Source organism: Nematolebias whitei, chromosome 15 (genome assembly GCF_014905685.2).
Source record: "Nematolebias whitei isolate Nwh7 chromosome 15, NemWhi1, whole genome shotgun sequence".
NCBI classification, from domain to species: domain Eukaryota; kingdom Metazoa; phylum Chordata; class Actinopteri; order Cyprinodontiformes; family Rivulidae; genus Nematolebias; species Nematolebias whitei.
In genome coordinates this window covers 16859518-16886999 of record NC_056512.1, presented here as the reverse complement: position 1 = coordinate 16886999, position 27482 = coordinate 16859518, and the positions used below count along the sequence as shown (strand labels likewise).

At 41.5% G+C, this 27482-nt stretch overlaps 1 protein-coding gene across 3 annotated transcripts in view; it reads right to left on the bottom strand.

Annotated features, from left to right (window-relative positions):
- Positions 1–1467: 1467 nt before the first annotated feature.
- The window catches only part of nfixb (nuclear factor I/Xb), a 210646-nt gene continuing 184631 nt past the window's right edge, over positions 1468–27482 (bottom strand). For all 3 annotated transcript variants that reach the window (XM_037688832.1, XM_037688830.1, XM_037688831.1), the window contains 4 exons: positions 17545–17720; positions 12296–12443; positions 5775–5866; positions 1468–1719 (listed from right to left, as the gene is read on the bottom strand). In XM_037688832.1, the coding sequence (XP_037544760.1) occupies positions 1705–1719; positions 5775–5866; positions 12296–12443; positions 17545–17720 (431 nt within the window). In that variant the 3' untranslated portion in view covers positions 1468–1704. The remainder of the gene's footprint in view (positions 1720–5774; positions 5867–12295; positions 12444–17544; positions 17721–27482) is intronic.

The following is a 27482-nucleotide window of genomic DNA, read 5'->3' as shown; positions in this document are numbered from 1 at the left end:
TGAAAAACAAGATCCTTCTCAGGTGGATAATATCAGGTGGCTGCCTTTCTAGGCAGTCCCCGATAAAGAAATAGTCATGAAAAAAGAAAACAACTGTGAAAACGGATCCATTGCTGTTTTGGTTTCTGCAGCAAGCTAAATAAACTCCTAAAAACAGACATTTTAGGAAACATTTTCGTTTCCTAAAATGTCTGTATCTCAAGTCTGCACGGATTCACCAAAGTATGCTTTAGAAAAATGTCCATTTTGGAAAAACGTTTTTAAAAAATTTGGATTGTTTACACCCAACGCTGTGTGTGTGGATGAAAGTAAAAACACAGCAGAAAAATTCAGTTTTTAAAAACATGTGTAGTAGTGTGGACAGGGCCTAAATGAAGGCTGGACTAAAGTAATTGTTAAAATTGTGTCTGTTGTTCACTGGGATGCTTGAACAATACTAATTTTTCTTAAGACTACTTTGCACTTCTCGTATCTATCAGCTGCTTTTGTCAGAACTCCACACATGAGTGATACAAGTTTTCACATCTAAAAAAAAGCAAATAGGCGTATTTTCTACATTTTTACACGCACTTCTTATTCTGGGCTTAGCCAACGGGTCTGTGCACGCCACTTCAACATACCACTTCTTACCTCTTTAAGGTGCTGCCATTCAAATACAAAACAATTATTATAAAGTAGCACAAATGCAAAAGGACTAAATTTAAATAAGAAAAGACAAAAGGGACAAATATTCATCATTCAACGACATTACAAGAGGGTGAACCCATAGCTGCTGCCAACAGGGGCGAAAAGTGTCCAGAATCAAACGGTGATTGTGAGCGTCTAGTTGAGGGAGTTTACTGGGCTTATGGAGGAAAAAATAAAATAAAAATGAAGCTGAATAGTGAGGACTTTCTGAGTGAGGGGAGACAGGAAAGTGAGCAGTGATTGGCTAACCTGAACTCTGTTGGGACGAGGACACGAGAAGCTTCTTGTACCTTGATTTATTTCCTCTTTAGACCATTAGGCAGGCGTTGGTTACCTCATGCCTTGTGGGTAAATAGTGCACATCGTTAAAATTAGTGTTAACTGATTCTGCTTGTAGTGCAAGCTTAACTCAGGACATGTTTGGCATGGTCTCCTGCTTGTGTCTGGTAGTTGGAGGGATAGAAACGGGCCAGTTTGATTGGTTTTGGGTCGTGACAGTCATCGTGGGTTGTGGTTGTTACTGGAAACTGATCTCATCGTTGAAGTCTTTGTAGTGTGGACCTGCGTTAGCTGGACTGTTGATTTTCTTAGCCATTTGTTACACAATGCGTCCTTACAAAGCAAGAGAAGTACGGCCGCTTTCGCATCCTTTCGTTGCGCCGCTGCTGCGCTCTGCTGCTTCAGTGGTGTGAGGAGGCCCGTGCTCGCTGCAGTCCCCTTACCCTTCCATTCTCTTTGCCCATCTGTTCACCCCCCCCCCCCCCCCCTCAATCTTTGCTCAAACTGGGTCCTCCCTCTGACGGCGTGAAAAAGTCCAGAGTTCCACAAGAAGTGTCATGCGGCTGTTACATTTCCCGTTTGTGTTTCGTATCAGGTGAGAAGTACTGTCAGGGCTGGTCGGTGGGCTGGTTGGAGGACAGTTATCATGATCCTGTTGCAGGTTGTTTCTCTGTTCTTTTTCTCTCATTTCAGATTATAAAGAAAGAACTCTACTTGCTGGTTTGAACACAGATCTTGTCAGAGGAACCAAGACTGGAAGAGAGAAAGAGAAGAGAATGAGATGACCTTGGTCAGAACTAATCAAAAGAACATCAACATATGTATAAAACAAACTTGACAAAACACCCCAACATGTAGATGTCTCCAGTCTGTGATGGTAAATAATCAATCAATCAATCAATCAATCAATTAGTCCGTCCGTCCATCGCATCCATCCGTCTATCCGTCTGTCCGTCCATCATTGTGAGAGAGGTGGGGGACACCCTGGACAGGTCTCCAGTCCATCACAGGGACGCATAGAGACAAACAACCATTCAGTCTCTCTCTCACACCTAGGGACAATTTAGAGTTACCAATCAGTCTAACATGCATGTTTTTGGTCTGTGGGAGGAAACTGGAGTACCCGGAGAAAACCCACGCATGCACGGAGAGAACATGCAAACTCCACCCAGAAAGGCACCCGGCTGGGATTTGAACTGGCGACCTGTTTGCTGAGAGGCAGCAGCTCTACGAACTGTGCCGCCGGGGAAATTCATACTCTGCATTTTTCTCATCACACATGGAGCAGAGATCATCAGAGGTTCCCGGAGAACGGCTGTAGGGTTGAGGGCCTTGCTCAAGGGCCCACAGTGGGGCAAATGAGGGTTAAGCACCTTTTCACTCAAATTTCTTGTGCCAGTCTGGGTATTCAAACCAGCAACTTCCCAATCACAGGTTTAGCTTCTGTAACTTTTGTGCCACCACTCCATTTTTTTCTTCTTTTTTCCATCTCTCTCTCTCTCTCCCCCCTCCCTCCCTAAATATATAGACATCAGAGAAGTCGTATATGAAACATTCAAAGATGAGCTAAACGTCCTGCTTTGATGAATCTGTAAAAGTTCAGACAATTTGATGTGGGGTTCTGTTGAAAAGTTATGTATAATTAATATCTTACCTGGTGAAGACATTACTGACTAATGAGCTAACAGCTAGTCTGAACTTGGCTGAAACCAGGAATCACTGTCAATATTACAGCACACTGTTGCTTAAATATATTTTTGTGTCGTTTATATTTCATCCTGCTTCTTGCTGGCTCTCCAGCGCAGCGTTGTTCTTTTGGAACACGAGTCGTGATGATCTGAAGATCAAAACAAACTTGAATATCAACTCTTTCCTGTTGGTGTCTGAACGACCTGACGCTAATGTTTCTGTGGATTCTCAGTCATGCAGGACAAACTAAAATGGTAAATGGACTGTACTTATATATCACCTTTCTATCTTATCAACACATTCAAATCTCTTTACAACAATCTGTGCCTCGTTTACCCGTTCATCCAGCTCTATACTAGAGCTACACGAAGCTAAGTGAACAAATCATTCTAAAGAGACTAATCAGAGCTTTAGATCACGTTCAGACACCGATGGGACACACATCAGAGGCTATGAGGGGTTCAGTGTCTTGCCCAGGGACACTTTGGCATGTGACTGCTGGTGGATTCAAACCCACAACTCTTGCATTGGAGGAGGACTGCTCTAACCACTCAGCCACAGCCGCCCCAAGAAAGAAAAAGATCAAACAACTGGACGTTTTGTAGCTGAGACACGTAGAGTGAATGTTTCACCTGCACGAGGTCAGTGTTATTATCAATGCTCGGACTGATCCACATACTCGGGCTCTGCAGCCTTTACCATCAAAACAGCCATTTCTACACCTTCAATCACTACATTAAATGTGTGCAACAACCGATACAACTGTTATTTTCAACTGGTGGCTCATGGGCCACTTTAAGTTTGTTGGAGGAGACTTTCGTCAACGTTAAGGGTGACACTAACGCTTAAAATATCTAATGATTTCGAACATTTATTGATATTTTTACAACTTAAGACAAATTAAAAGACCAGATTCTTGTAAAGGGGGGAAATAGGTTTTTTTTTTTAAATAATAAAACAACTATGAACTGTAATTTTTTATTGTGGAAAAAATAAAGTACAGAAATAAAGCAAAAAGTTAAAGAGAGTACTTGCAAAAGAAATGACAGGAAAACGGCGAAAACTATTTTGTTGTTGTTTGTATATCAACCAATAAAATTCAGTTTTATGTTAGTGTTGGTCAAAGCATTTCAGAGCGGCTGCAGAGGGACCAAAGAGCTGCATGAGGCAGACCCCTGCACCCCCCCCCCCCCCACACACACACACTTCACTGGCATAAATGTGTAAAAATGCAACAATGACCATTCAGACTGCAGTTGCTTTGAAAAACATTGGATATGGATCCAGCTTGGCACCATATATACAAATGTCCTGGGCTGGATTTGAGAAATCAGATTTGTCGTGTTCAGACTGTCATAAAAAAATCTGATATGGGTCGAAATAGGAAAAAAAAAAAAGGACTTGGGTCCCATTTGTGTGCAGTAGCTTTAGATTAACACAAATCCATAAAGTTGGTGTAAAAGCTGGTACGTTAAACGTTCATTACATTTTTGAACAAACCCCCTCTTAAAAAGGCAGAACAATGCCTTTGTGTGCTGGCAGGCCATGCACACACAACATGATCCTGCAGAGCGGACCATATCTGCTCGGTGCTGTTCGACTCGTTCTTTAACTCAGAGCAAAGCGCCTCGAGTTCAGCTGAGCAGTAACTGGCTCGTCATGACCAAGTGGCAGCTAGGGTTTAGCAGTCTGGCACTCTCTGCCACTTGTGCCGCGCTCATGTCGGGTGTTTCCTGCTCAGCGGGAGCCGGGAGCAGAACCGGGTCACCGGCTGCCCCGCAGGATCTGACTCTGCGGACCAAAGTGCCAACATTCTAGAAGTCGAGCCTTGGAAACTCCTCTGCACCTCCAGGAGAGCAGCCTTTTGTTTTGTTTGACCCTAGCAGGTCGCATGAATTACCCCCCCCCCCCCCCCCCCAATCATCCTGCCCCTTTCAGCTCCCCTTGCTCCCCTGGGCACTGTCCCAGCATGCCGAGGGGCATTGTAAATTCTCCCTCCTTAGTTCCTCGGCCTCTCTCCTTCTGTGCGTGCTCTCTCAAACACACACAGTCCATCTATCTCTGGTGAACACTCCCACTAAATCCTTGGCAGCAGACAGTGACCACCCTCTTTTCTTTCCTGGACCCCTCTCGAGCAATCCCGTCTCAGATTCAAGATCAACTGGCTATGACATCATGTCTGGTTGCCGGGGGTAACGAGACAGCTGGGACATGACTTTCTATATGGACCGAAACTGCTCTGTTCCCTCCATTTCCTCTCTTCTTGTGGACTGTTGGGATCTTGTTTCCTCTCGGTCCTGGTTGTAGTACACCAAGTCTGCCACGAGAGGTCACGACGAGCCTGCTGCTGCTGGAAGTGAACTCCGGTCTCCACGTGGACACTTTGACAAAGTCTTCATTTGGTAGCCAACTTTTTCATAGACTTTTTGTGTCATTGCAAAGAGACACATGGTTTTTTCTTAAAAAGTAATAAAAACTCGTTTCACTGAGTGTAAAATATCTGAGCTTTAGTTTGGGGGTTCATTGGTGGTGTGCAGTTTTTCTTCAGTTAAAATTAGAAGAAAAAGAAAGATGTTAAAGTGAAGAAATGCGATTAAGAATGGTAAAAAAAACAAACGGCATGGCAGAGACGTAAAGCGAGACAAAACTACGTGCAGAAGAATAAGGGAGGGGGGATCCTCAGATGGTTTCCATGTGTCGAGCAGCGGAGCTGAGCCGAACCAGGCGGGTGTGGTTAGACCCTAATGAGAAAAGTACTGGCGGTAATGGAGGAGGCACATGGAGGAGGTGTAGAGTGGTGATGGGAAGAAACGATGGAGGGAAGCAGTGAAGACAGTGAAGCAGAAAAGCAGAGGATCGAGCGGAGAAGAAGGCATCCAGTCATGAGGGTATGCTGCATACGTGCCAAATAATCAAGCACATATGGTAACGCACACACGTACGGTAAAATACAGATGCACCAGTTGATTGTGGGTCGTGTGAGAGGAAACCCAGCAGCAGGTTTCAGGGAGCGGGGGAGTAAAATCCAACCTTTGGGTAAAAGGTTTTCTGAGTTCCACCAGTAATTACACGAGTTCACTCTTCGTTTTTCCACACAAGCTGTCGGTACGAGTTCTCACCTGTGTCTGCTGCGGGATGTTCAGAAAGTTGTTGTCCCGTGATCCGATGCCGACAAACCTGTTGGGAGCTGTGGCGCCTGGCGTGGAGTATGCTACAGAAACACACACACAGTCCATGTCAGCGATTACACTGGTAACTAAGACTGCACAGCTTAATGAATGAAAGTCACGAGAGGAGTTTCAGATCGTGTTCTCATGTCTAAGACTAGAGTGCAGTTCTCTTAACCAGTTTGTAACATGGAGACGGAGTGGGTCTTTGGCTCAACAATCACATGATCCAGTGGCGGGCACAGCTAACCAAAAAATGACCTTGTTAACTAAAAGGAACAGGACGTATTCTGCTACCTAAAAAATCAGCTTAGCTAATACTACATCGCTAAACAGGTAAAAAATTAGCAGAAGCTACCCACTAAGACGACTGTCCGCTACACGGAAAATTACTTCTGCTATCAGTTGTTAGCGGAACCGTTCCCACCTCTGAGACTGGACATATAGATCTCCTTGTGTTTTTCAAAAGGGCAGCTGATAATATCCAGATCACAGATGCTGCCATGTTGTATGTTTGGAACCAGAGTCTGTGCACTAGTTATTAATTACTACAACTAGTAATTCTGTTTGTTTTTCTTTTATATTGAATAACTTATTGCAGCTAAATGTAGTTAAGTAATAAATATTTAAACATACGTCAGCAGGATAAGAGCCACACGAATCAACCGAAGTCAACATTTGGAAAAATTATCTGAGGTGTATTAATTATTTTAGTCAGGAAAATGTTCTTTTAATTTACATTTACTTAAAACTAACAAAAGAAGGGGACACTTATTTAGCTTTGGCTTCCACTTCTCAGTTACATTTATGTATAGTTATAAAATGTTAAAAGATGTTAAGTGCGTGTGTTTTATGTGATAATATTAATTATGAATAAGTGAAAAGTGTTAGTGCAAGTTGTACCAATTCTAATCTGTTGTTTTCAGAGCTTTGATAAAGTTCCAGATTAGATGCAAGAGCAAGAATGTCTTTTGTAGGACTACGTGAAGGTTCCAACAACACCTGTCACTATAAAAGATGGGCAATCATGTAGTTGACTACGTGTCTGTACGTTTGTCTGGACATTTGTCTGTTAGCAAAATATTCCATGAACCATTCGACAGATTTTATTGAAACTCTCGGGAATAATGTACAACTAGAACTTATTGACTTTTGGAGCTAACTCAACACAGCTAACTGGCCATTTTGTACCATAGTGGATTAATGAAAAATAACAATGGCTGTATCCATCATTTTATGAGCTAACGCTTGATGTGGTATTAGCTGAGATTGATCTCCAACACTTATGCTGAGCACAAACTGTCACAAAATGTTCAAAATGTTGGTTATTAAAATGGCTTTCTTCAAGAAATACTACTCTTTAATGTATGTTTCCATTCATGTCCGATCTTACATTTACTACAGTGCTAGACCAAGTGTCCCCCTCTGTTCTTATGGCTGAGAACTGAAGCCAACAAGACCCAGTTTACAGAAGCTGCCATGTTGTATTTTTGGGACCAGCGTCTGTGCACTATTGATGGGGGGTTTAAATCCTGCCCATACCCACACACCATTATGGAGTTACATGATAATTCTTTAAAATATGAAATAAAAAACTACAGCTAATCATCACTAAACTTCATGTGGTGGGGATGCTGTACTTGCTCCAGCATATGAAAACCACGTGAGAAAAAGATCACTAAAACCACTTAGCATGCCGAGCCACCAGGTGGCAGTAAAAACAACGACCATTCTGACGGTTCTCCTAAAACAGTTCAAAACTATTGTTGCCTTTTCCGTTGTTGACATTGCTATTTCATCTCAATCATTAACCTTTCAGCACCAGAGCAAACCTTCTTGGTGACAGGATCGGGATAACACCAGATATATGCAAAAAAAAATAAAAAATCGTCAAATCAGCTCCATTTTTATCTAGTTAATATCAAACGCACAATTGAACGTAGAGTGTTTTTATACAATTCTTTCCCTTGAACACCATGATTAGACCTGTCACGATAAAAAAAATTGCTGGCCGATTAATTGTCTCAGAAATTATCGAGATAAACGATAATATTGTTTGAAATTTGACAATAATTAGTAATTATTATTATTAGTAATTATTGTCAAATTTAAGAGGAAATGTTTAATTTGTTTTGCATGTAGTACCTTTTTTCAACCACCGGATGGCAGTATAAGACTGTTTGAAACAAAGGATGGATAGTGAGAGAGCGAGCAGCGTGTCTTTAAGAAGAATGGGAGGGAGGCCCCATGATGCGTCATGGGCTGTCTCTCTTCAGTTTTCAAAATGGCGGACGCTTGGTGTGTGTGTGTTTTGATCTTTTTTAGCATAGCATTTTTCACACAAAGCTTTTAATAAAAAAGTCAGTAAACGAGTTCTCAGCTACTTTTTTCAGAGAAAAACAACTTTTTACAAGAAGGCACGGGTTTCAAACGTGAATTTTGGAGCTTCGACAAGATGGACGTTTTTTTTCCCCGAGGCTGGCCTGTTAGCTTAACTCGTAGCTTAGCTTCTCAGCTTAGTAGTAGAAACAGAGACACGATAAAGTTGATAAATGAAAATGAAGCCGATAATTTTCATTTATCATACGATTGATTTAATGTTTATTGCGACAGGCCTAACCATGATACACATTTTCGTTTTATAAAATGTTTGTAAAAATCTGTTTTTTTAATTTTTCTTCACCAAATGGGAGGGGCAAATGCAGCAGAGTCAGATTTTAATGAAAAATGTCCATTAGTTAATGTGAACAGATCCTCAGACTGCCTGAGAGGTTAAAAATCCAAGCCCTGAGGGATAAAGTTAACATTGTTCTTCCTATTATGGATTAATTTGAGCATGGACTTTGATGTTTTGAACCACTTTGGCCATGACTGCCTCAGAGGAGTCGACGGGGGACCAGCTTATCACCATCAAGCTGGTGGGCCCACTATGTGAGTGTGCTGCTTGTGGGACTAAGTTTGTTGTGGCTCCTCGGACTGAAGAAGTCCTTTGGATAAAGGACGAAACGTTTCAACAAACAAACAAACCGTTCAGATGACTTGACTGAACATTGTTGGATTTTTTTTTTAACCTGGATTACTGAGCATGAACTTTGATTGTTTTTCCTATTTTATTAATTTCTTCCAGCCCTTTGTGTATTTAGCTCCCTCTCTTATGCTTATGTTTCTCACATCATAAAGCATAGAATCACCTCATTAGACAGTGTGATATAATTAATAGCCCACCAGCTGATCCTCTGCTATAAAAATCTTGTGTTTTTGAAGCTCCAGACATTAGACATCATCTCCAGTTTTCTTTTGTTTGATCCTAAAGGGCAAACTTTACAGGATTGTGGACACAAAGTCAACAGTTATTAGCAAACATCTGTAACTCATCAGCACAACACTCAGTCCTTCACTTCATGGTTCTCCTCGCTCCACAAATTCATTTCTCTCTGAAGGCCTATATTTTCCCCAATTTTTGGCCAGCTTTGGTCTCCCTGACACCCATCAGAATAATTATGAGCCTGTGGTCTTTAGTACAAGTGCGTGGTTGTATTTTTGATCTTTTTTCAGCACAAGATTTTGATGTGGAGCCATATTTTTTCTGCTCTGCTTTAGTCACTCTGTTATACCAAAACACCGGTAAGATGTGTTAAGGCATACAAAACTCTAACAATATGTCACTTCATGGTGAAATGTACTGTACAAGAACTTAAAAAAACAATGCTTTTCTAAACCTAGGCCGTCTGCTCAGATACTGAACTAGTCATACTATGTCCTGATGCATGCTCAATAATCCAGGTAGAAAAATCTAAAAAAAAGTGAAATCTGATCCTCTGGACATTCAAAAAACAAAACAACAAAAAAAATGTAGAAACGTTTCGTCTTTCATCCGAGAGACTTCCTCAGTCTGAGGTGCTGTATTCAGCTCAGTCTCTTAAATAGCACCTTCTCAGAGTGGATCAACCAGTTTGCTGCTGACAACCAAAACCAGCTGATCACATGCTCAAGAAGGACCATCAGCCTAACAATGGATCATTAGCACCTGATGGTTGTTTACTGTTCACAGAGGGCTGAGTGATACTAGCAATCACAGCATTGTAAGAGGGGGACAGTTGAACACGGAGGCCTCCACCCCTGTTTAATGATGGACGGTTTATTTTCACAAAGATGGCCTCCTTTACTCCTCTCTCAAACCATCGTTCCTCTCTGTCCAGGATGTGAACATCTTCATTCATACTATGCTACTAAGAATCTCCACATATAAAGTTTCTCCCTAAACTCTTTCCTCTCATTCCATTTAGAATTTCCTTTCAGGTATTAAACATTTCAGTGCATGCCTAAAGTTTAAAGTCAGTAGGATCATATGTGGCATGGAGGCTGCACAGCTGCAGAAAGAAAAGATTTGCAGAGAGTGGTGAAGGCTGCACAGAAGTCTGTTGGAGTCAGCCTCCCCACCATCACAGACATCTACACCTCCAGATGCAGGAAGAGGGCCACCTGCATCATGAAGGACCCCACTCACCCAGCACACACACTTTTTGCCCCGCTCCCGTCAGGAAGGAGGTTGAGGAGCATTAAGTGTAGAACCACTAGACTGAGGAACAGCTTCTACCCTGAGGCTGTTAGACTCATGAATCTCTAACTAGAATAATCACTGAGAAAAATCACATCATGTTGCTGCTGATCTGTTTCATGTTGCTGCTGATCTGTTTCATGTTGATGTGTTCATGCGTGCTCACCTGCTGACACAGACTCGTGCTCATGTTAATGCTGCTGTTCTATATAATGTTTTTATACTACTAGTGCTTAGTGTATTTTAGTTTATGTTTTTCTTAGTTCATATCTTAGATGTTATTACTGTTTTTCTTATACATTTTATTGTTGGATGTAACTGGGACCCTGTGTACATAATTTCACTCCACCACATGTAGCACATGAGGTGCGAATGACAAAGAATCTCTGACTCTGATCAGGTTGAAAAAATAAAATTAAATGGTTTCTTTGCTGTTTTGGTTTCTAGCGCACATGTTCGAAATAAGTTTCTACAAGCTTCTTATTTGGAGTTCTCACGGGTCCACCAAACACAGAGATTTTTAAAATCTTTACTTTGGAAGGCATTAAAATAAAAAATAAAAAATCTATTTTTTCCACTAAAACCTTTGTTTGTGTGTGGTCGAGAGGTTCGAATGCAGCAGACATCTTTTGGACTCTAGTCCTTGTCAAATGTTTCTACACTACTGTGCAATTCACTAAGACACAAGTTATACAGTATTTCAACCGGCATTTTATTTAAAAAAATCCTATTTATAGAAAATTGAAGCCAACCAGGTTATTTTATTATAACTTCATGATTTTAAATGAGAGAGTTGCATCAGTAATTACCTAATTAAACCTCAGGATTAAGTAAAAGTGAATAAACACTAAACTAAAAGACACTTGCAGTCATCTGATTGAGGTCAATAAAACACTTTAAAAATATTTTCCAAAATCTAATATGCAAACTCTAATTTCCCAAAGTGCTTAAATCCAGTTGATTAACTCTGATTTTAGAGTTTGAGCACACCAGGCTCGTGACACCAAGTGTCAGTCAGGGACATTCAAAACCCAGTGGCATCAACATTTCTGACAAATTTAGGGCAGTTTGAGGTACCCCGCGGACTCCACAGTTTGTATCCCCCTGACGGGTTCAAGGAAGCAGTGTGCAGACTGGTGTGGTCTGTTTGTGTGGAGGAAAGGGAGGAAGGACAGTAATGAGAGACACAGGAAGGAAGGTACAGCATACATCATTATTTCTAAGAACTCAAACATACAAAAGACATTAAAGACTTGCAGACGCTGACTGGGGAATAAAATGAAAACACTAACTTTGAAGGAGAGCTAATAATGAACAAAAAAATAAAGTGCTCCATCCAGTGCCCCTCAGGAGGACAAATCTACCTCTGACATCACTCCCTTGTCTTAAATGCACAGTCTATTCTGTCTTTTCACATTCAGCAAAGAAAACTATCCCAACATAGAGTTATAATCAACTAAAAAAAAATCACCAATGTCCCATTTTCTGCTTTGGAGTCCGTACAAATTAACTGCCCTAAATTTGTGCCTTAGTTAATGAGTGTCTGAAATCTCCTAAGGTTTGTTGATAAGTCCATCAGGGGAGGAAAACATTTCTTTCGAAAAATAAGATGCATCCTCCGTAGCACAACACGTAGAGTGGTTTCAACACATGGAGCCACTAAAACTCAAGGGGCCTAATAAAGAACCATGCTGAGTGCCACAGGGATCCAAAATGACAGACTGTCAAACTTCTGGGAGGCTAGAGTAAATGTTATGTGCTCCACTTAAATTTTTTTTTTTGCTGGTTTCCGGGAAGGAAAGGGAAGTGAATGTTTGATGATACGAAGTTGTAGGAAGAACAAATGACACAGGTCTTTGTTGCTTTTCTGGTGTTGGTTTTGTTTCTTAAAAACGGTCTCTGCGGGGTCACTTACACGGAGATGCGGGCGAGGAGAGTCCGCCGTCAGGGGGTGTGCTGTTGGGTTTAGAGTCGGGCATGGGGAGGGGCACTGGGCGGGCCACTGGGGGAGGTGGAGGCAGCAAGAAGGAGCCTGGCATTTTGCTCTGGCCGCTCCCGTTTGGCTGCAGACAACACAAATAGGGTCAGGTGGGCGGCATGCGACAACCCGCAGACAAGGAATGGAAACAGGGCGCGGCTCGAAAGGCCGGGTCCAAATAAAACATGGCGACGGAGGAGAGGGGAGTGATGGTGGAAGGAGGTGGGAAACACCAACTGAAGAAATGAGGAATGCGGACAATATCTGTTCATGGAAGTCAAAATTAACAGGCACCACAAGAACTGACTGGACGTGGGACCTGGAGTGGGAAGGGAGGTTCCACAGAGGTGGTGTTGGGTGAAGAAGGTGTGGAGGGGGGAGGTATAAGAGATTTTTGTTTGACTGGGTTTATCCAGCAGATGGCAAGAAATTAAAACCATGGGAGAACACTCGTCTACACAATCACAACACAACCAACAAGGATACGAACCCCAGACAACCAAACTCCAACTAAAATCGGAAACTGCCGGAGATGGAAACAAACACGATGACAAAACACAAAACTGGTATGACTGGACCGAACGTGTGCCGTGACTGATTTACTCTTGTGCTGATGATTGTAACTTCTGAAGGGTTGGGTGGAGCAAAAAAAAAAAACAAAAAAAACAACAAGATAACAAAAAACAAACAAGGAGCGAGGAACATCAGGATCTGAAACAGGAAACGGCAAAGTGACATTGACAAGAAAGCACAAAGAATTCCAGACTGGCTGAATAAACACATGTCTCGTGTGCAATGTGCTGGTGTCAGGTCTTTATAAAGTAGGTCTGGTGTGACATCAGGTTGAAATGATAATGCAATCAATGGAAAAAGACGAAAATCTATCCTCTTTTAATTCTAGGGTTTTAAACATTAGAACATTAAAAAAATGTTTTAACCAGATTCTAATAGTATTTAAATCTAATCTCTAGTGTGCATAAAAAAGAAACACAACAGATTCCATGATGTCTTTATCATTGAACAAAGATTAGGCTAAAAGGGAAAAGCTGTGCGTGAAGTCCACACCTGCTGCTTATAGGATTAAATAAAGAAAGGTATCAGCCAGGTGCTGCTGATCAAATGTACTGATTAACTGATCATCATCTACGGGATTCCCTCTATAAAAGCTAAAGGCTGTTTGTTGGTCTGGGACATACAGGTGTGTGTTAACACAACGGCAAAGAGAAAAAAAACATCAACAACGACCTTCGATAAGAAACGGTTGCTGCCCATAAATCTGAAAAGGATTAACTGTCATTTACAAACAAGCTGAAGTCCATCAATCTAGAGAGGAAGATCATTCACAAGTGGAAAACATTTAAGACAGCTGCCATTCTTCCCAGTAGTGGTTGCCCCAGTAAATCCCCAATGAGGTCAGACTGTGCAATGCTCAGCGGGTTAAAGGTTCAGCTTCATGACAGGACAAAAAGAAAAAGACTGAACAGGCTTGTTTGATTTGCAGGAGAAAGAATAACTCTAAAAAGGATGTGTTCAGTTTCATCTGAATGAACTACAAGACAGAGGAGCCCACAGCAAAGATGTTTACCAATAATGCACAGTGTAGAGCCCAACCGATATATCGGTGGGGGCCGATATAGGCATTTGGAGACATATGGGTATCGGTGATGATTGTCCCATCATGCTCTGATATAAGCACTTCTAATTTTCACCCCTAAAATGCTGGAACCAGCTGTAATTGTACAATGTATCCAGCAGAGGGCGCATGAACACTACTTTCAAGTCATGGCCGTTCACTTAAGTTTCACTTTCACATTCAGCACAGATGAAGCAGGGAACTATACTATGTAGTGTATTTTGCTGAACAGAGCATAATAAGTTTATTTTAACTGATCTGTAAAACAAATCAACAATAATAAACTCACTTCAATCCTCCAACCCGCTTATCATTAGCTACATGCCCCTCAAGTTAGCAAACTTTTAGATAACCTAGCATAGGCTATTGCCTTGTAAAACTTTATCCAGAACAAATCCAATGTAGAGATCAGAGTTAGTAATGTTATCTTTGTCATCTTCAGTTAAATGCATTGTCTGTCTAAAATCTTAACTTCTCTGCAAAAAAAAACGAACTCTGCTGAGGTCAATACTAATTAGACCTTCACCATACTTGACTGTGTGAACAATGAACAGAGAAGGGCGTTTCTTTGTTTAATTTATATTTATGTAACACACTTGATAACTTTATGGTGAATAGTGGAGGAAAGAAAATGTGAATGCACGTTAAGAAGACTGTTTTTGTGACCAGTGCACCACTTGTAAACCTGGTGTGGAACTACGTATAGCATAGATCAGATTAGCTTAGCATTATGGTTGCTAACAGCTGTGCTAAATAAACAAGCCCCTCTCCACACACTGTTTTCTTATATTCTTGGGGGTGGACAAAGCAAAAAAATTTCAGTCATTATATTGGCATTAGCCTTCCCCTCCCAATATCAGTGATAAACAAAATGTCCATATTGGCCGGGCTCTAGCACAGTGCCATGTTTGAAAAATCAAACACAGCACATCAGCACAAACACATAAAACCAATGGTAGGCACGGTGGTGGAAGGGTGATGATTTTGTTCTGCAGCCCCAGGATGTTGGGTAATCATTGAGATGACCATGAGCTCCTCTGTAGACCAAAGAACTCTAATAATAAATGCGAGACCATCTATCCAACAGCTGGAGCTTAAAGCAAACTGGGTCATAATGTAACAGAACAATGATCACAAATACTGCAGCTAATCTACAACAGAATGAATGAACAACAAAATAATGTGTTGCAACGATCCTGAGTCGAGACCTCAATCTGTTGCAGTGCTGTGGTGGGACCTTCAGAAAGATGTGTGGAAATAAATGTCAGCCAACCTAAAAGAACTGAAGCCATCATCGAGGCAAAGGGGCCAAAATGCCCCCATAAGGATGGAAGAGACGAAAAAGTCAGACAGAACAACTACTGCGAGTAATAGCTGCTAAAGGAGATTCTGCAAGTTGCTGAGTCGTGAGGTGGACTAAAGGGTCGGGGCATACTCCATCTGAAGCTGAACAGTCGACTCACCATATGTGACCGTGGGACGTTCGTTTTCACACACACCTTTCATAGTAACCATAACTTCACCACTTGCTCTTGCCGAGGTCAGATGCTTTTCCCCCTCCCTCTCCGCTTTGCTTTGCTGCTCTGTTTGTCTGTGAAACTGCTTCTGAGCCTCTTGCATATCTTCCAAACCATAATTATGAACTTGTTTTGATCAGTTGGTCCCTCAACACAATTGATAAAATTTCTTTGAAGAGAAGACAGGGTGAAGACGAGACGATTTGCCCTGTTGGCACGCACACAGCTGGATATGTCATCGACTTGGAAGACTTGATGATGTTATCTCTGCGGCCATTTGTGGATTTTAAGGATGCATATTTAATTGGATTTATGATAACTGGTTCCTGCTTTTTGGATTCGTCTGGTCACTGGTTTATCTACAATCAAAGAAGTCGTCGGCAGCAAATTGGGACCCGATCACGCTGCTTGCCTTTATGATGGCTTGGTTTGTGCCTCGAGTACCGGGACTCAAATACTTTGGGCAGAATGGATCAGATCTCAGAGATTTTACTCAGGCACGTTCTTTTGGTGTAGCCATGTAATTTGGACATTTCGGAACCCAAGTGGACCAACACAGACTCAAGGTAGACATCATTAAGTTCTGCTTGTCCCCAAAACAACTGTGTGTTCATCTGAATTTGGCTCCCCCGGCTGGCCTTGAAGGCCATCTTATCTGAATTCGCCTGGAGCACATGTGATCTGACGCTCTGCCCCCACAATCGAGGAATTTCAAACTGATAACCAGAGGAAACCAGCTGAATAATCATTGTGTCATAATTTCAGGACTCTTGGATTCCCATAGGTGTTGTCCTTGGCCATTCCCCCACATCCCTCGAGAATGCTTACGGATCTCACCGGAGGGAATTGGTTGACTATTACATCCTTATCAGAACTCTTACAGTGTCCTCGAGTGCATCCTTGAACATTGCTCACCGCTCTCGTCGTCTCCCCCCTCTGCAGAATGTCTGTCACTATGTGCTTTATGTGCGATGTATTTTTTTTTTATTATTAGAGCTTTTCTTCTCAGTCAAGAAGAACAAGTTTAATAGGATTTTTTTTTTTGCCTCCAATTCCTACGTGTTCCAGTTTCACTACTTTTTGTCTGTCTAAGCAGGTCTCACTTGTAAATGAGTCTTCGAGGCTCAATGTGATTTATCTGTCTACATAAAGGTTGAATGAATAGTCCACGAAACGGACACAGAGCTCTTAGGAACCACCTTCCTCTGCAGTGACCGTCACCGTGCAGGTTTCTTCCTGCCAGAGTCTCCACTCGTCCCTGCATCAGAAGTTTGACCACAAATCTATCATGAAGAGAGCACCACACTTTCAGCAGACTCCTCCCTGCACAACGTCTGCAGGATCTCCACCCAGGAGCTTTTGTTCAATTGACTAATTTAGTGTGTTTGAAGAGTCGTACAGATGAACGCCCGAGTGCTTTGACGATCACGCCCACAAACTCCTGACCAATCACACAATACATGGCATATACTCCAGTGAGGAAAGGTTCATCCTTGTGTCGAGAAGGGGCATGCAAAGCTGCTCTGAGAACAAAATGATGTGATTTTTGCAGGTTTGGATGGAGTATGCAGGGCCCTTTAGTTTCACACACACACATTTTCAAATTTGTCTGTTTTGTTGAATAAGTAACAGCACGGTGGAATCTGTTGAGTGTTTTTGTACTCTTTAGCTTAGATGTGAATAACTTTAGAACCTGGTAGAAACCAAACCACTTGTAATATTTCTTGATGTGTAAAAATCTATGAAAACGGTGGACTTTCCTTTTTCTTTCACCAGAAATCTTTCATCATGTTGTATGAAATCTCAAATTATCATCCAAATATCTCAGAAGTCACAATGAAAAGTCAGTTAATGGGTTCTCATTATTGGTGCCTTCAGTGATCTTTGTTTTCTACTTCCAAATTTAAGTTTTGGAATTGGTTTGATAGATTTCAAACATTTAACTTTATTACTAATAAGGTATTCTGCATGTTGTTTTTTATAACTAAGCAACTTTTTGAGGTGGTAGTCTCCTAATTCTAGCTGGAGAATCTTACCTGTCCGCCGGCCTGCCCTGAGCCATCAGCGCAGACAAACTGCACAAATTCCTTCAGGGGATCCTGTCCAGGGTGGTGGTGGTAGCGGATGGTTGGGTGGGTGAAGTAGGGGCTAGACTGCTGGATGATGGAGGGAGACGGGAAGGGCAGAGCCGAGGCTGAAGCACGGGGGCTTCCTGCAAGAACAAATATTTGTATTAGTTCAGCGAAAACAGAAAAAGGAAAAAACAGAGTTCCTCAAGACGGGACAGATGATCTGACATTAGAGACAAGTGAATGACAGCAACAAGAAGGCAAATGGACAAGATATTCTTCCACATGAAACGCTTTTGAGGGCTTCGCTTATGGAGTTGAATCAACCCCTGACACACATTCAGAAAGACATCTACTGGAAATAAAATTAGTACTTGTGTAAACTCAGGTCCAACTACACTACTGGTAGTTATTTTTTTCCTAGACTGAAAAAAATATATATAAATACATGTTTTTATTCAGACAAAAAGGCCTTATTTTAGCAATGCTTTAATGCTGAAATACCCATGCTCTACCAGTAGATGGCAATAATGTTGACTTTAAATACCAAATAAAAACGTGAAAATGACTAGTCTCTCGAAAAAATTGAAATTAAATGTTTTTTTTCTTTGACGTTGTTCACTTGATCTCACTTCTAAACCTTTTCTGTAGTTGATTGAATTTTATTGGTCACAGGATCAGGATAAAGTGAACCAGACAAAGAAAACGTTTAGCTAGTTAAGCAGCTAATTAAGCAGTATCACTCAGCCCTCTGTGAATAACAAGCGGCCATCAGGGTACTAACGATCAATCGTTAGGCTGACGGTCCTTTTACATGTGAACAGCTAGTTCTGGATATCACACCAAACTGGTTGATCCAATAAGAGAAAGTGTTATTTATAAGACTGTGTTTGTTGCAGCTCCTCAGGCTGAAGAAGTCTTTTGGATAAAAGATGAAACGTTTCAACAAGAAGAATCTGTCCAGAGGACCTGACTTAACGTTGTTAGATTTAGGTAGTTTAGTTGCTCAGTTTGTCAAGTCTACCTTAGATTCTTAGACTTTTAAAACAATGTTTTTAAAAGTCTTTGCTTTGGCAACCATTTTTAAAAATCTTGATCGTCTGATGTTAGCCTGTGAGTAAAATGCACCATCAGTGTAGAATAACACATGGCACAATGTGCACCATCTTAAGATGTTGGGAACTGAAGCTTTAGGATCTGGTTTAGAAGAGCCGTCGTAGTTTATTGTTGGAACGAGAGTCGGTGCATGAAGAAAGGTAACTGGTAACATTCTGGCTTACTTCCAAGCAGGGGTGCCTTCATAAAATTTTAAAGGGGTGGCTAGATAAGGGCCACTGATAATCTTGGGGTGGCACACCAAAACCCAAAGCCATTAAAGAAGTTATGGAGATACATTATGCTGTTGTCAAATATGAATGAAAAATACAGCACTTGTTCCTAAAACTGTTCCAGAGGGGAATAATTGATCACCTTACACTACTAATTAATATTTCTGTTCAACATAAACTGGTGAGTCTTTTAAGGATATATCTGCCTAAAAGAACCTTGAGACAGTGATCCACGCCTTCATAACATCTAGGCTTGATTACTGCAATTCACTTCTGTTTGGAATCAGTCAGTCCTCCATTGCTCGTCTACAACTGGTCCAAAATGCTGCAGCCCGATTTTTAACTGGTACAGGCTATAGAGAGCACATCACGCCAGTTTTGGCCTCCCTGCACTGGCTACCCATTCACCTTCGGATCCATTTCAAAATTCTCATGTATGTTTTTAAATCACTGAACAGTTCCGCCCCATCCTATCTCACTGATCTTCTGCAGCCATATGTCCCACCGCGCTCTCTGAGGTCAGCAGACCAGATGCTTCTCTCAGTCCCAGAAACCCGTCGTAAGCTCAGAGGTGACAGGGCTTTCTCTGTTGCAGGTCCACGACTGTGGAATGAGTTGCCACTGAGTGTCCGGCAGGCTCCCACACTCTCAGTCTTTAAGTCTCGCTTGAAGACCCACATCTATTCGCTTGCCTTTAACACGGTGTGATTTGTTTTGGCCCGGTCTGTTCTCTACTCTGTTGGCCATTTTAGTTAGCTTCTGCTGCTATTTGTATCTGTATTTCTATTTTATGTTTTCCTGTCTGCTGTGCATGTTTGTGTTCTTTAGTACAGCACTTTGGTTGGCCTTGTTGCTGTTTTAAGTGCTATATAAATAAATTGGTATGGTATGGTATGGTATGGTATGGTATGGTATGGTATGGTAAAATGCAAATATCAGATTTAAATTACTTTTTGAAAATCTCTTAGCTCCCTAAGGACCTTTATCCATCCATTCATCCATTATCTTTACCCGTTTATTCCATTTTGGGTCACAGGGGTCGCTGGTGCCCATGTCCAGCAATCACTGTGCGAGGGGCGGGGTACACCCTGGACGGGTCGCAAGTCCATCACAGGGCCACATAGAGACAAACAACCATTCACTCTCTCACTCACACCTAGGGACAATTTAGAGTTACCAATCAGTCTAACATGCATGTTTTTGGTCTGTGGGAGGAAACTGGAGTACCTGGAGAAAACCCACGCATGCACGGAGAGAACATGCAAACTCCACCCAGAAGGCCCCTGGACCGGGGTTTGAACCAGGGACCTGTTCGCTGAGAGGCAGCAGCTCTACCAGTTGCGCCACCGTGCTGCCTCCCTAAGGACCTTTAGTTTTTGAAAATACATTTTTTTTAAACAACCGTTTTATTAAGGGATGCACGATATTATCGCATGGTATCGGTATCGGCAGATATTGGCATTAAAGCTCGATATCGGACATCGGCCATTCCATTAAAATAAATAACCGATATAAAAGGCACTGTTTTTGTAAGACAACCCAGTGACAAGGATGCCTGCAGCGAAAGCACAACACGGTGACGTCACACGCGCTTACCTGATCTGATCATGGAGGAAAATTCAAAATGTCGGCGGTGTTGAAGTTTTATTTTTCGTTGGTGAGGATGTCGGATTCTGAAGATTTTTGGACTACGTTGAGCCTCGCTACATCGTCCCCAGTCGGAGATATTTTTTCCAATGTAGCCTTACCCAAGTTACAAGCCATCATTTCTGATGTCACTGAGAAGCTAATATCTGATAGCACGACTTGTTGGGTGAGCTTTACCACAGACATTTGGACGTCGTGTTAGCCCCGTTAGCATGATTAGTCTTACGACACAATGGACAGACAAAAACTTTGAACTTCAAAAGTGTGTCCTTCATGCACAGGAGTGCAGAGGATCCCACACTGCAGCTATAGGAACCTGGAACAAACCTCCACAAGTGAGACAGCATCGCAGGTGACTAATGCTAATAAATAACATCTAACACTTTTCATTTAATATAAATTAAAGTGCTCTGCATATCATATGGCTGTTACTGAATATGTCACCAGCTCTTACAGCTGTTGCACCATTTTTGTAGAAAATAAGCCTAAATAAGAGGAATATGTTCTGACAAAGGAATGTATATAAAGTGTATCGTTATTGTTTATCGGCCAAATAAGTTTCAACATATCAGATATTGTCCAAAAATCCAATATTGTGCATCCCTAGTTTTATTATAGCAATATTTGACAAAGGGAGCACTTTCCTCCATTAGTACACCCAAAAGGAATTTTTGACATTGAAAATAATAAAAAATGCAATTATATATATATATATATATATATATATATATATATATAAAAATAAAGCAGTTTTCTACCCCCACCCATCAGATCAAACTGGCAGAGGCCCTGTCATCAGTCAAGTTCACGCATGTCGACTTCAGTCGGACACAGAGCGTTTTCTAAAAATTGTTTAACTGTTTACTCATCGTCTGACGTGATAAGAAAGTTTACTTTCTTGAGACAACAAGTTCATATATTAAAAATGTGTAGAAATGAGAACAATTATTTCAGCAACTGATTCAAGCTGAAAGTGTCACTTCAAGAAACATCCACTAAAGATCAATATCCTGATGCATGCTCAATAATCCAGGTAGAAAAATCCAAAAAAGTTCAATCTGGTCCTCTGGACATTAAAAATAAACAAAAAACAACTTTTTTTTGCTTCGTTTTGTTTTTTGTTTATTTTGAATGTCCAGAAGACCAGATTGAACTTTTCTGGACTAAAGATCAATGCACTACAGTTACAGATTGATATAATTAACTAAGAGATGATCAAATAAAAAATAATAACAGCAGATACGGTTGTTTGTCTATAAGGTGTAAATATCTCAGAGAAAGTTCAGTTTGCAAAATATCTGTTTGTGCACACGGTCTCAAAGACAACAATTAAAGTCAAGACACGTAGGACTCCCAGCGTTGCCGTCTTAGAGACTTTGTCGCTAGCTTTAGCTAATTTTCTGATCCCTTTAGTGACCGTTTTAAAAAAATCAACTAGCGACAAATCTAGCGACTTTTTCCGGTATGTTTGGAGACTCTTAGAGGCTGATCGTGACGGCACTAATCACTGAGCGGTCACTGTTCTCGGCGAAAGCGAGTACTGCCGTAAGCCCCGCCCCCTCCCTCACTGTGGCCTCGTGCAGTCAGAGCCACTGCACGTCCATACTGCAGAGGAACCACGCATGCACAGAGATCACTTTCACCGGACAAGTTTTTTTAATTTGAAGAAGAAGAAGAAGAAAAACAATCCAAGTATCTGTGCCCGAGTGTCTCTTTTAACGTCACTGCCAGTTCCAGGCCAGGATAAGAGTTTGATGTGGAGCATCTCCAGTTCACACAACAGTGGTTGTTTGTTTGTTTGTTCAACCATCAGGGACCACGTGTAGAACATCACATAATCTCTAATCTAGTGCACATGCACTGTTCTAAATTCTAGTGTTCTACCTAATTTTCATCTGCAATGCCAACAAATAAATTTAAATGTTAATTTAGATTTTGTAACATGAAATTGTACAGTAGAAGAAAAAACTGATTTAAGACAGGGGACCCCAACACTGGGCCAGGGACCAGTACTGGGACTTGGGTCATTTGGTACCCAACTGCAAAGAACGAAAATATATATATTTAAAAATATTTTTTCTATTTCCGTTAGGATGCATGGCGTTTTATTTTGAAAAGTGCACGCAACTTTAGTGTTTGCTTGACTCAGTCGCAGTTTTTTTAAATTTAATTTCACCTGTAAGCTCTCAGAGAAAAATGAGAACACAACAAGTGGGAATGGAGAGGTTATTTGAAAAAGCCTAAAGAGGAGAGCGCAGCAGGCTCCACAACTACCACCAAAATAAAAGCTGCATTTAAAGGAAAACACCAGGAGTTAAATTATGGGTTTGTCACGCGCTCCGTGCGACACCTGGTGACCCGCTCTGCTTCACCACAGAGACGAAGCACTCCATCAAAAGACGAGCCTTTGGAGTTTTTATAAAGAAACAAGTGAACACGAAGGTCAAAAACGATTACCGTATTTTTTGGACTATAAGACGAACTTAAAATACGTTAATTTTCTCAAAAATCAACAGTGAGCCTTTTAATCCTGTGCACCTTATGTATTAATTCTTGTGCTTACTGACCTCGAACCAATTTTACGTGTTACACGGTGCTCAAAAATCTGTCAAAAAGTTTTAGTTTCGCTTAATGCGCCTAATAATCTGAAAATATCGTACTGAAGGACGCCACTTCATGAAACGTGTCTGCACGGAGAGGCATATTTAGTGGCTAAATGCTGAGGCGTTGTATTATAATACACAATTATTATGTTAAGTAAACTACAAAATAATAAGTACATTTAAATATACTAATAATATATGAGGCATGGTACTGTATACTGTCATGTGCGTGACTTCCTCTTACACTCGCTGGTCCGAGAAAAAATGGTTTAGAGTAAAATCGGTCCGCGGGGCAAAAAATGCAGGAGAACCCTGTGGTTCTAGGAATCATTAAAGTCATGAATAATGTGATACAGTTCATTTGTAGTTCTAAACATATTTAGTGTTTTTCACTCACGTTTTGTCTCTCCAACATTTATATTTATCTAATACAGCCAAGATCCAAATTACTTTGATGCAAATTAGGTAATGATGTAATCTAGTGACCTTTAGCACAGCCAGTAGTTACTTTCCTTACGGAGGACTTGCAACTGCGAGGACTGCACAGATTACCAGTTGTTTTCACATACATTGTTTCTATAACACAACTGATCTAGTTATACATCTACAGTATGTGGTAAACGCTTGAACATGGATGATGTACATCATATATATTTGTGTAAATCAACGTGTTTGTGAAAATTACAATTCTGCTGGTAATATGTTTTAAATAACATGTTGGTTGTTTTATTGCTGAGGGAATGAATCCCAGGAAACAGCAGTGTTATCATGTGTGGTCTATAGGCCGAGCAGTTGGTCGAGCCCCACCACACCAAACACAAAGGCCTCTCCAGCAGCCTACAGCCATTGTTCAATCTCCTTGGTTTGTATTAGAAGTCTGTTCTCCACGGATGTGCCAGTTCAACACCCATCACATCCCATTCAGGCCCCCCAGCTGCCCACACAGGGCTGCCAACGCTCTTTGGTGCATTTTATACATTGTGTGAGAGTGCACTTCATGAGGGTGCCAACTCTGCTGCATTAACCCCCTCCAAGTCAGGGGTGTGTGTCTGTGAGCCCACCAGCACCTTCTCAGCCCAGGCTGCAGCTCCCCAATGAAGCCGTTTCCCTGCTGCCAATCCCATTCTCATCCCATTACAGACTGGGGGGAGGCCAAACACACGGGGGGACGTGGTTGGGTTCAGACAGGGATGGCGGGGTCTTTGGGACAGAAAAGACAACAGAATCCTTTCACCCATTTCCTACTCTCACGTTCCTCTGAGGGCAGCACGGTGGCTCAGTTGGTAGAGCTGCTGCCTCTCAGTGAGCAGGTTGCCCCAGTTCAAATCCAGCCGGGGGCCTCTCTGGGTGGAGTTTGCATGTTCTCTTTGTGCATGTGTAGGTTTTCTCCAGGTACTCCAGTTTCCTCCCACAGATCAAAAACATGCATGTTAGACTGACTGGTGACTCTAAATTGTCTCTGGGTGTGAGTGAGAGAGTGAATGGTTGTTTGTCTCCATGTGTCCTTGTGATGGACTGAAGACTTGTCCAAGGTGTCCCCCACCTCTCCCACCATGATGGCTGGACATGGGCACCAGTGACCCCGCGACTGAAAAGGAAGAACGGGGTAAAGATGATGGATGTTCCTTTGATGTTTTTCTGGCAAGCGCACGTATCCCATCACTGACTCCATCTGAATAACGTCTAACTCTTTCCTTTTATTTTTGTACTATCGATATCATAAAGTCTTAGAGGCTGTTTATTCCATGCATGTAGAACTTCTGAACATCTGTGTAACATGTGGTGAAAGTCTGCCCTTGCCAGTAAAGCCAGTTAAAACTCTCGTGTCCTCGAGTGTGGCTTCTTTGAGTAAGTTAACAAGACCACGCCGCTAACAGAAGCACCGTGCTAATAGGGCCATGCTGCTGAGGATGCATTTCTCTTTCACTTTTGGCACTTTGTTTTGTATTTTTATTGCATGCGTTTCTTTCTATTTCTACTGTATTTCTTGTAAAAAAAAATAATTTGACAAGTCGAGATGGTTCTTCTCGTCCTGAGCATTTCATTGCATTGTTGACCTGGTGTTAATCTGCACATGACAACAAACCTAAACCTAAGTAAGATATTTTTTATCCAACAGTTTACCTGTCAGACTAACTGCAGTAGCTCATGCTTATATTTACAGCACACAGTGTTTCTTATAATTAGTTGAACAATTCTATTTTTGTTCTCTCGAGTATATCATGAAACAAACAAACAAAAAAAATCCACAGGGTTTCCCAACAAGTGTGGAGATTATAACGATGATCTTATTTTTGTTCTCGGAATTCGTCATTGAAGCGTAGCTATAGAAAAAAACCCATGAATAAATATTTCCAATAAGCTCCTTCAATGGGCAAGTTAAGCAAATGAGCTATCATTTTTCTGTGAATATACAAAAGTTGGATACAATTAGTAGAGTTATGATTTAAATTAGACGTCTTCTTGGCTCGGTCTTATGTGTGAGCAGCTTGTTTCAGCTCACGAGAGGCAGCTGGGAAAACCATCAGCTCCGACTTTGGATTTTACTTTTATTCTTGGCAGAATCAAGATGTTCCCACATTACACAGAAAAGTAAATTAGTAAGTGAAAAATAATAATAATAAAAAAAGGCAGCATGAATTGGATCAAGTTGTGGATTGTGGAGCATACATATGGTAATTTGTTGGGTTCAGTTCGGTCTCGTCTCCGCGCCATGTTTACAGCATTCCTCTTCTGGAATATCATGGTTTTATGTTTGCTTTGCGGTGATCTCATTAAACTCGATTTCATTTCAGAGTTGTTATGAGTATCACCTTACAGCTGCAAAGGGACCCTGCAGTAAAACGGAGGCCACCAAGACGCACGTCAGAGCTTGTGATTTAACTAAAGTTTAGTCCTTTAGTCAAACAGCACCTCAGTGGATCATTTTATGACACGTTTCTGTGAATACGGAGCAAAAACACCGGACAGAAACTTTGCTTGGGTTCTGCCAGAATAGTTGGAGGTACAACTGGGTGCCTAGAGATTTTTATTTTGTAAATTTGAAGAAATAGTTTGCATGTTTTCTCTGAAGGTTTAATCGGAGTACTCCGGTTTATTACAGACCCAAACCGTGCATGCTAGGTTCACTGGTAACTCTTCTAAAGTTGTCTTTCAGCGTGAGTTTTCTCACACAGCTCTCCAGTTTTAGTTTCTCTCCACTGGCTCCCTGTCAAGTCCAGAACTGAATTCAAAATCTTACTTCTAACCTACAAAGCGCTCAACAACCTGGCTCCATCTTTTATTACAGATTGTAATGTTCCATATTTTCCTAACAGAGCACTTAGCTCTCAAATTGCAGGTTTACTCGCGGTTCCTAGTCTCCAAAAGCAGAATGTGAGGAAGATCTTTCAGTTCTCAGGCTCCTCTCTTGTGGAACCAACTTCCAGTTTCTGTCCATGAGGCTGACACATTGTCCAGTTTTAAAACTTTCCTTTTTGATAAATCCTATAGTTAGGGTCGGCTTGGGTTTCCCTTAGTTATGCTGCTATAGGCTTAGACTGCTGGAGGACAAACTGACCACACTTTTCACTCTGCTACTGTCTTTACTTACTCTGGTCAACCTGTTTTGTATTTGTAATTATTTTTCTATCCGAATGTGTTTTGTCTTTCAGGTACACCTGCACCTACACCTGCACGTACACCTGCACCTACACCTGGACCTACACCTGCACCTACACCTGGACCTGCCATTCAGTGTTTGTTTCTCCTTCCTGTTCCTCTCAAACCCCAGTCATCCTGAGCCTGGTTCTGGTGGAGGTTTCTTCCTTTCAAAAGAGAGTTTTTTCTTTCCACTGTCTCCTTTGTGCTTGCTCAGGATGGGAGACTGTGACGAAGTGAAGACTCAACTTGTCTGCTGCTTCCTCAGATAGAGAACTTTACTAATTGGCTTCTCTGTGTATGTGAATGTTCCTGTAAAGTGTCCTGAGACAACTTTGTTGTGAACTGGTGCTACAGAAACAAACTGAATTGAGTTTAGTGAAAGAGTGACTGGTTGTTTGTCTTGTTTGTCTCTAGGTGTCACTGTGATGGACTGGAGACATGTCCAGGGTGTCCCCCTCCTCTCTCCCAGTGACTGCTGGAGAAAGGCACCAGTAAGCACCAGGTTTCCAACAGGAGGAACAGTTAAAGAAAATCATGGATGAAACTTGCTGCACAGGAGACTGACTAAAACAAACAGACAAGAAGCATTCAATCATGATATTCTGTCTTTTCATTTCTGATGAAGAACGTTCTTTACAGGATGTGTGTTCTATTAGGTTTTTAATCAGCTTTTAAATATTCACCC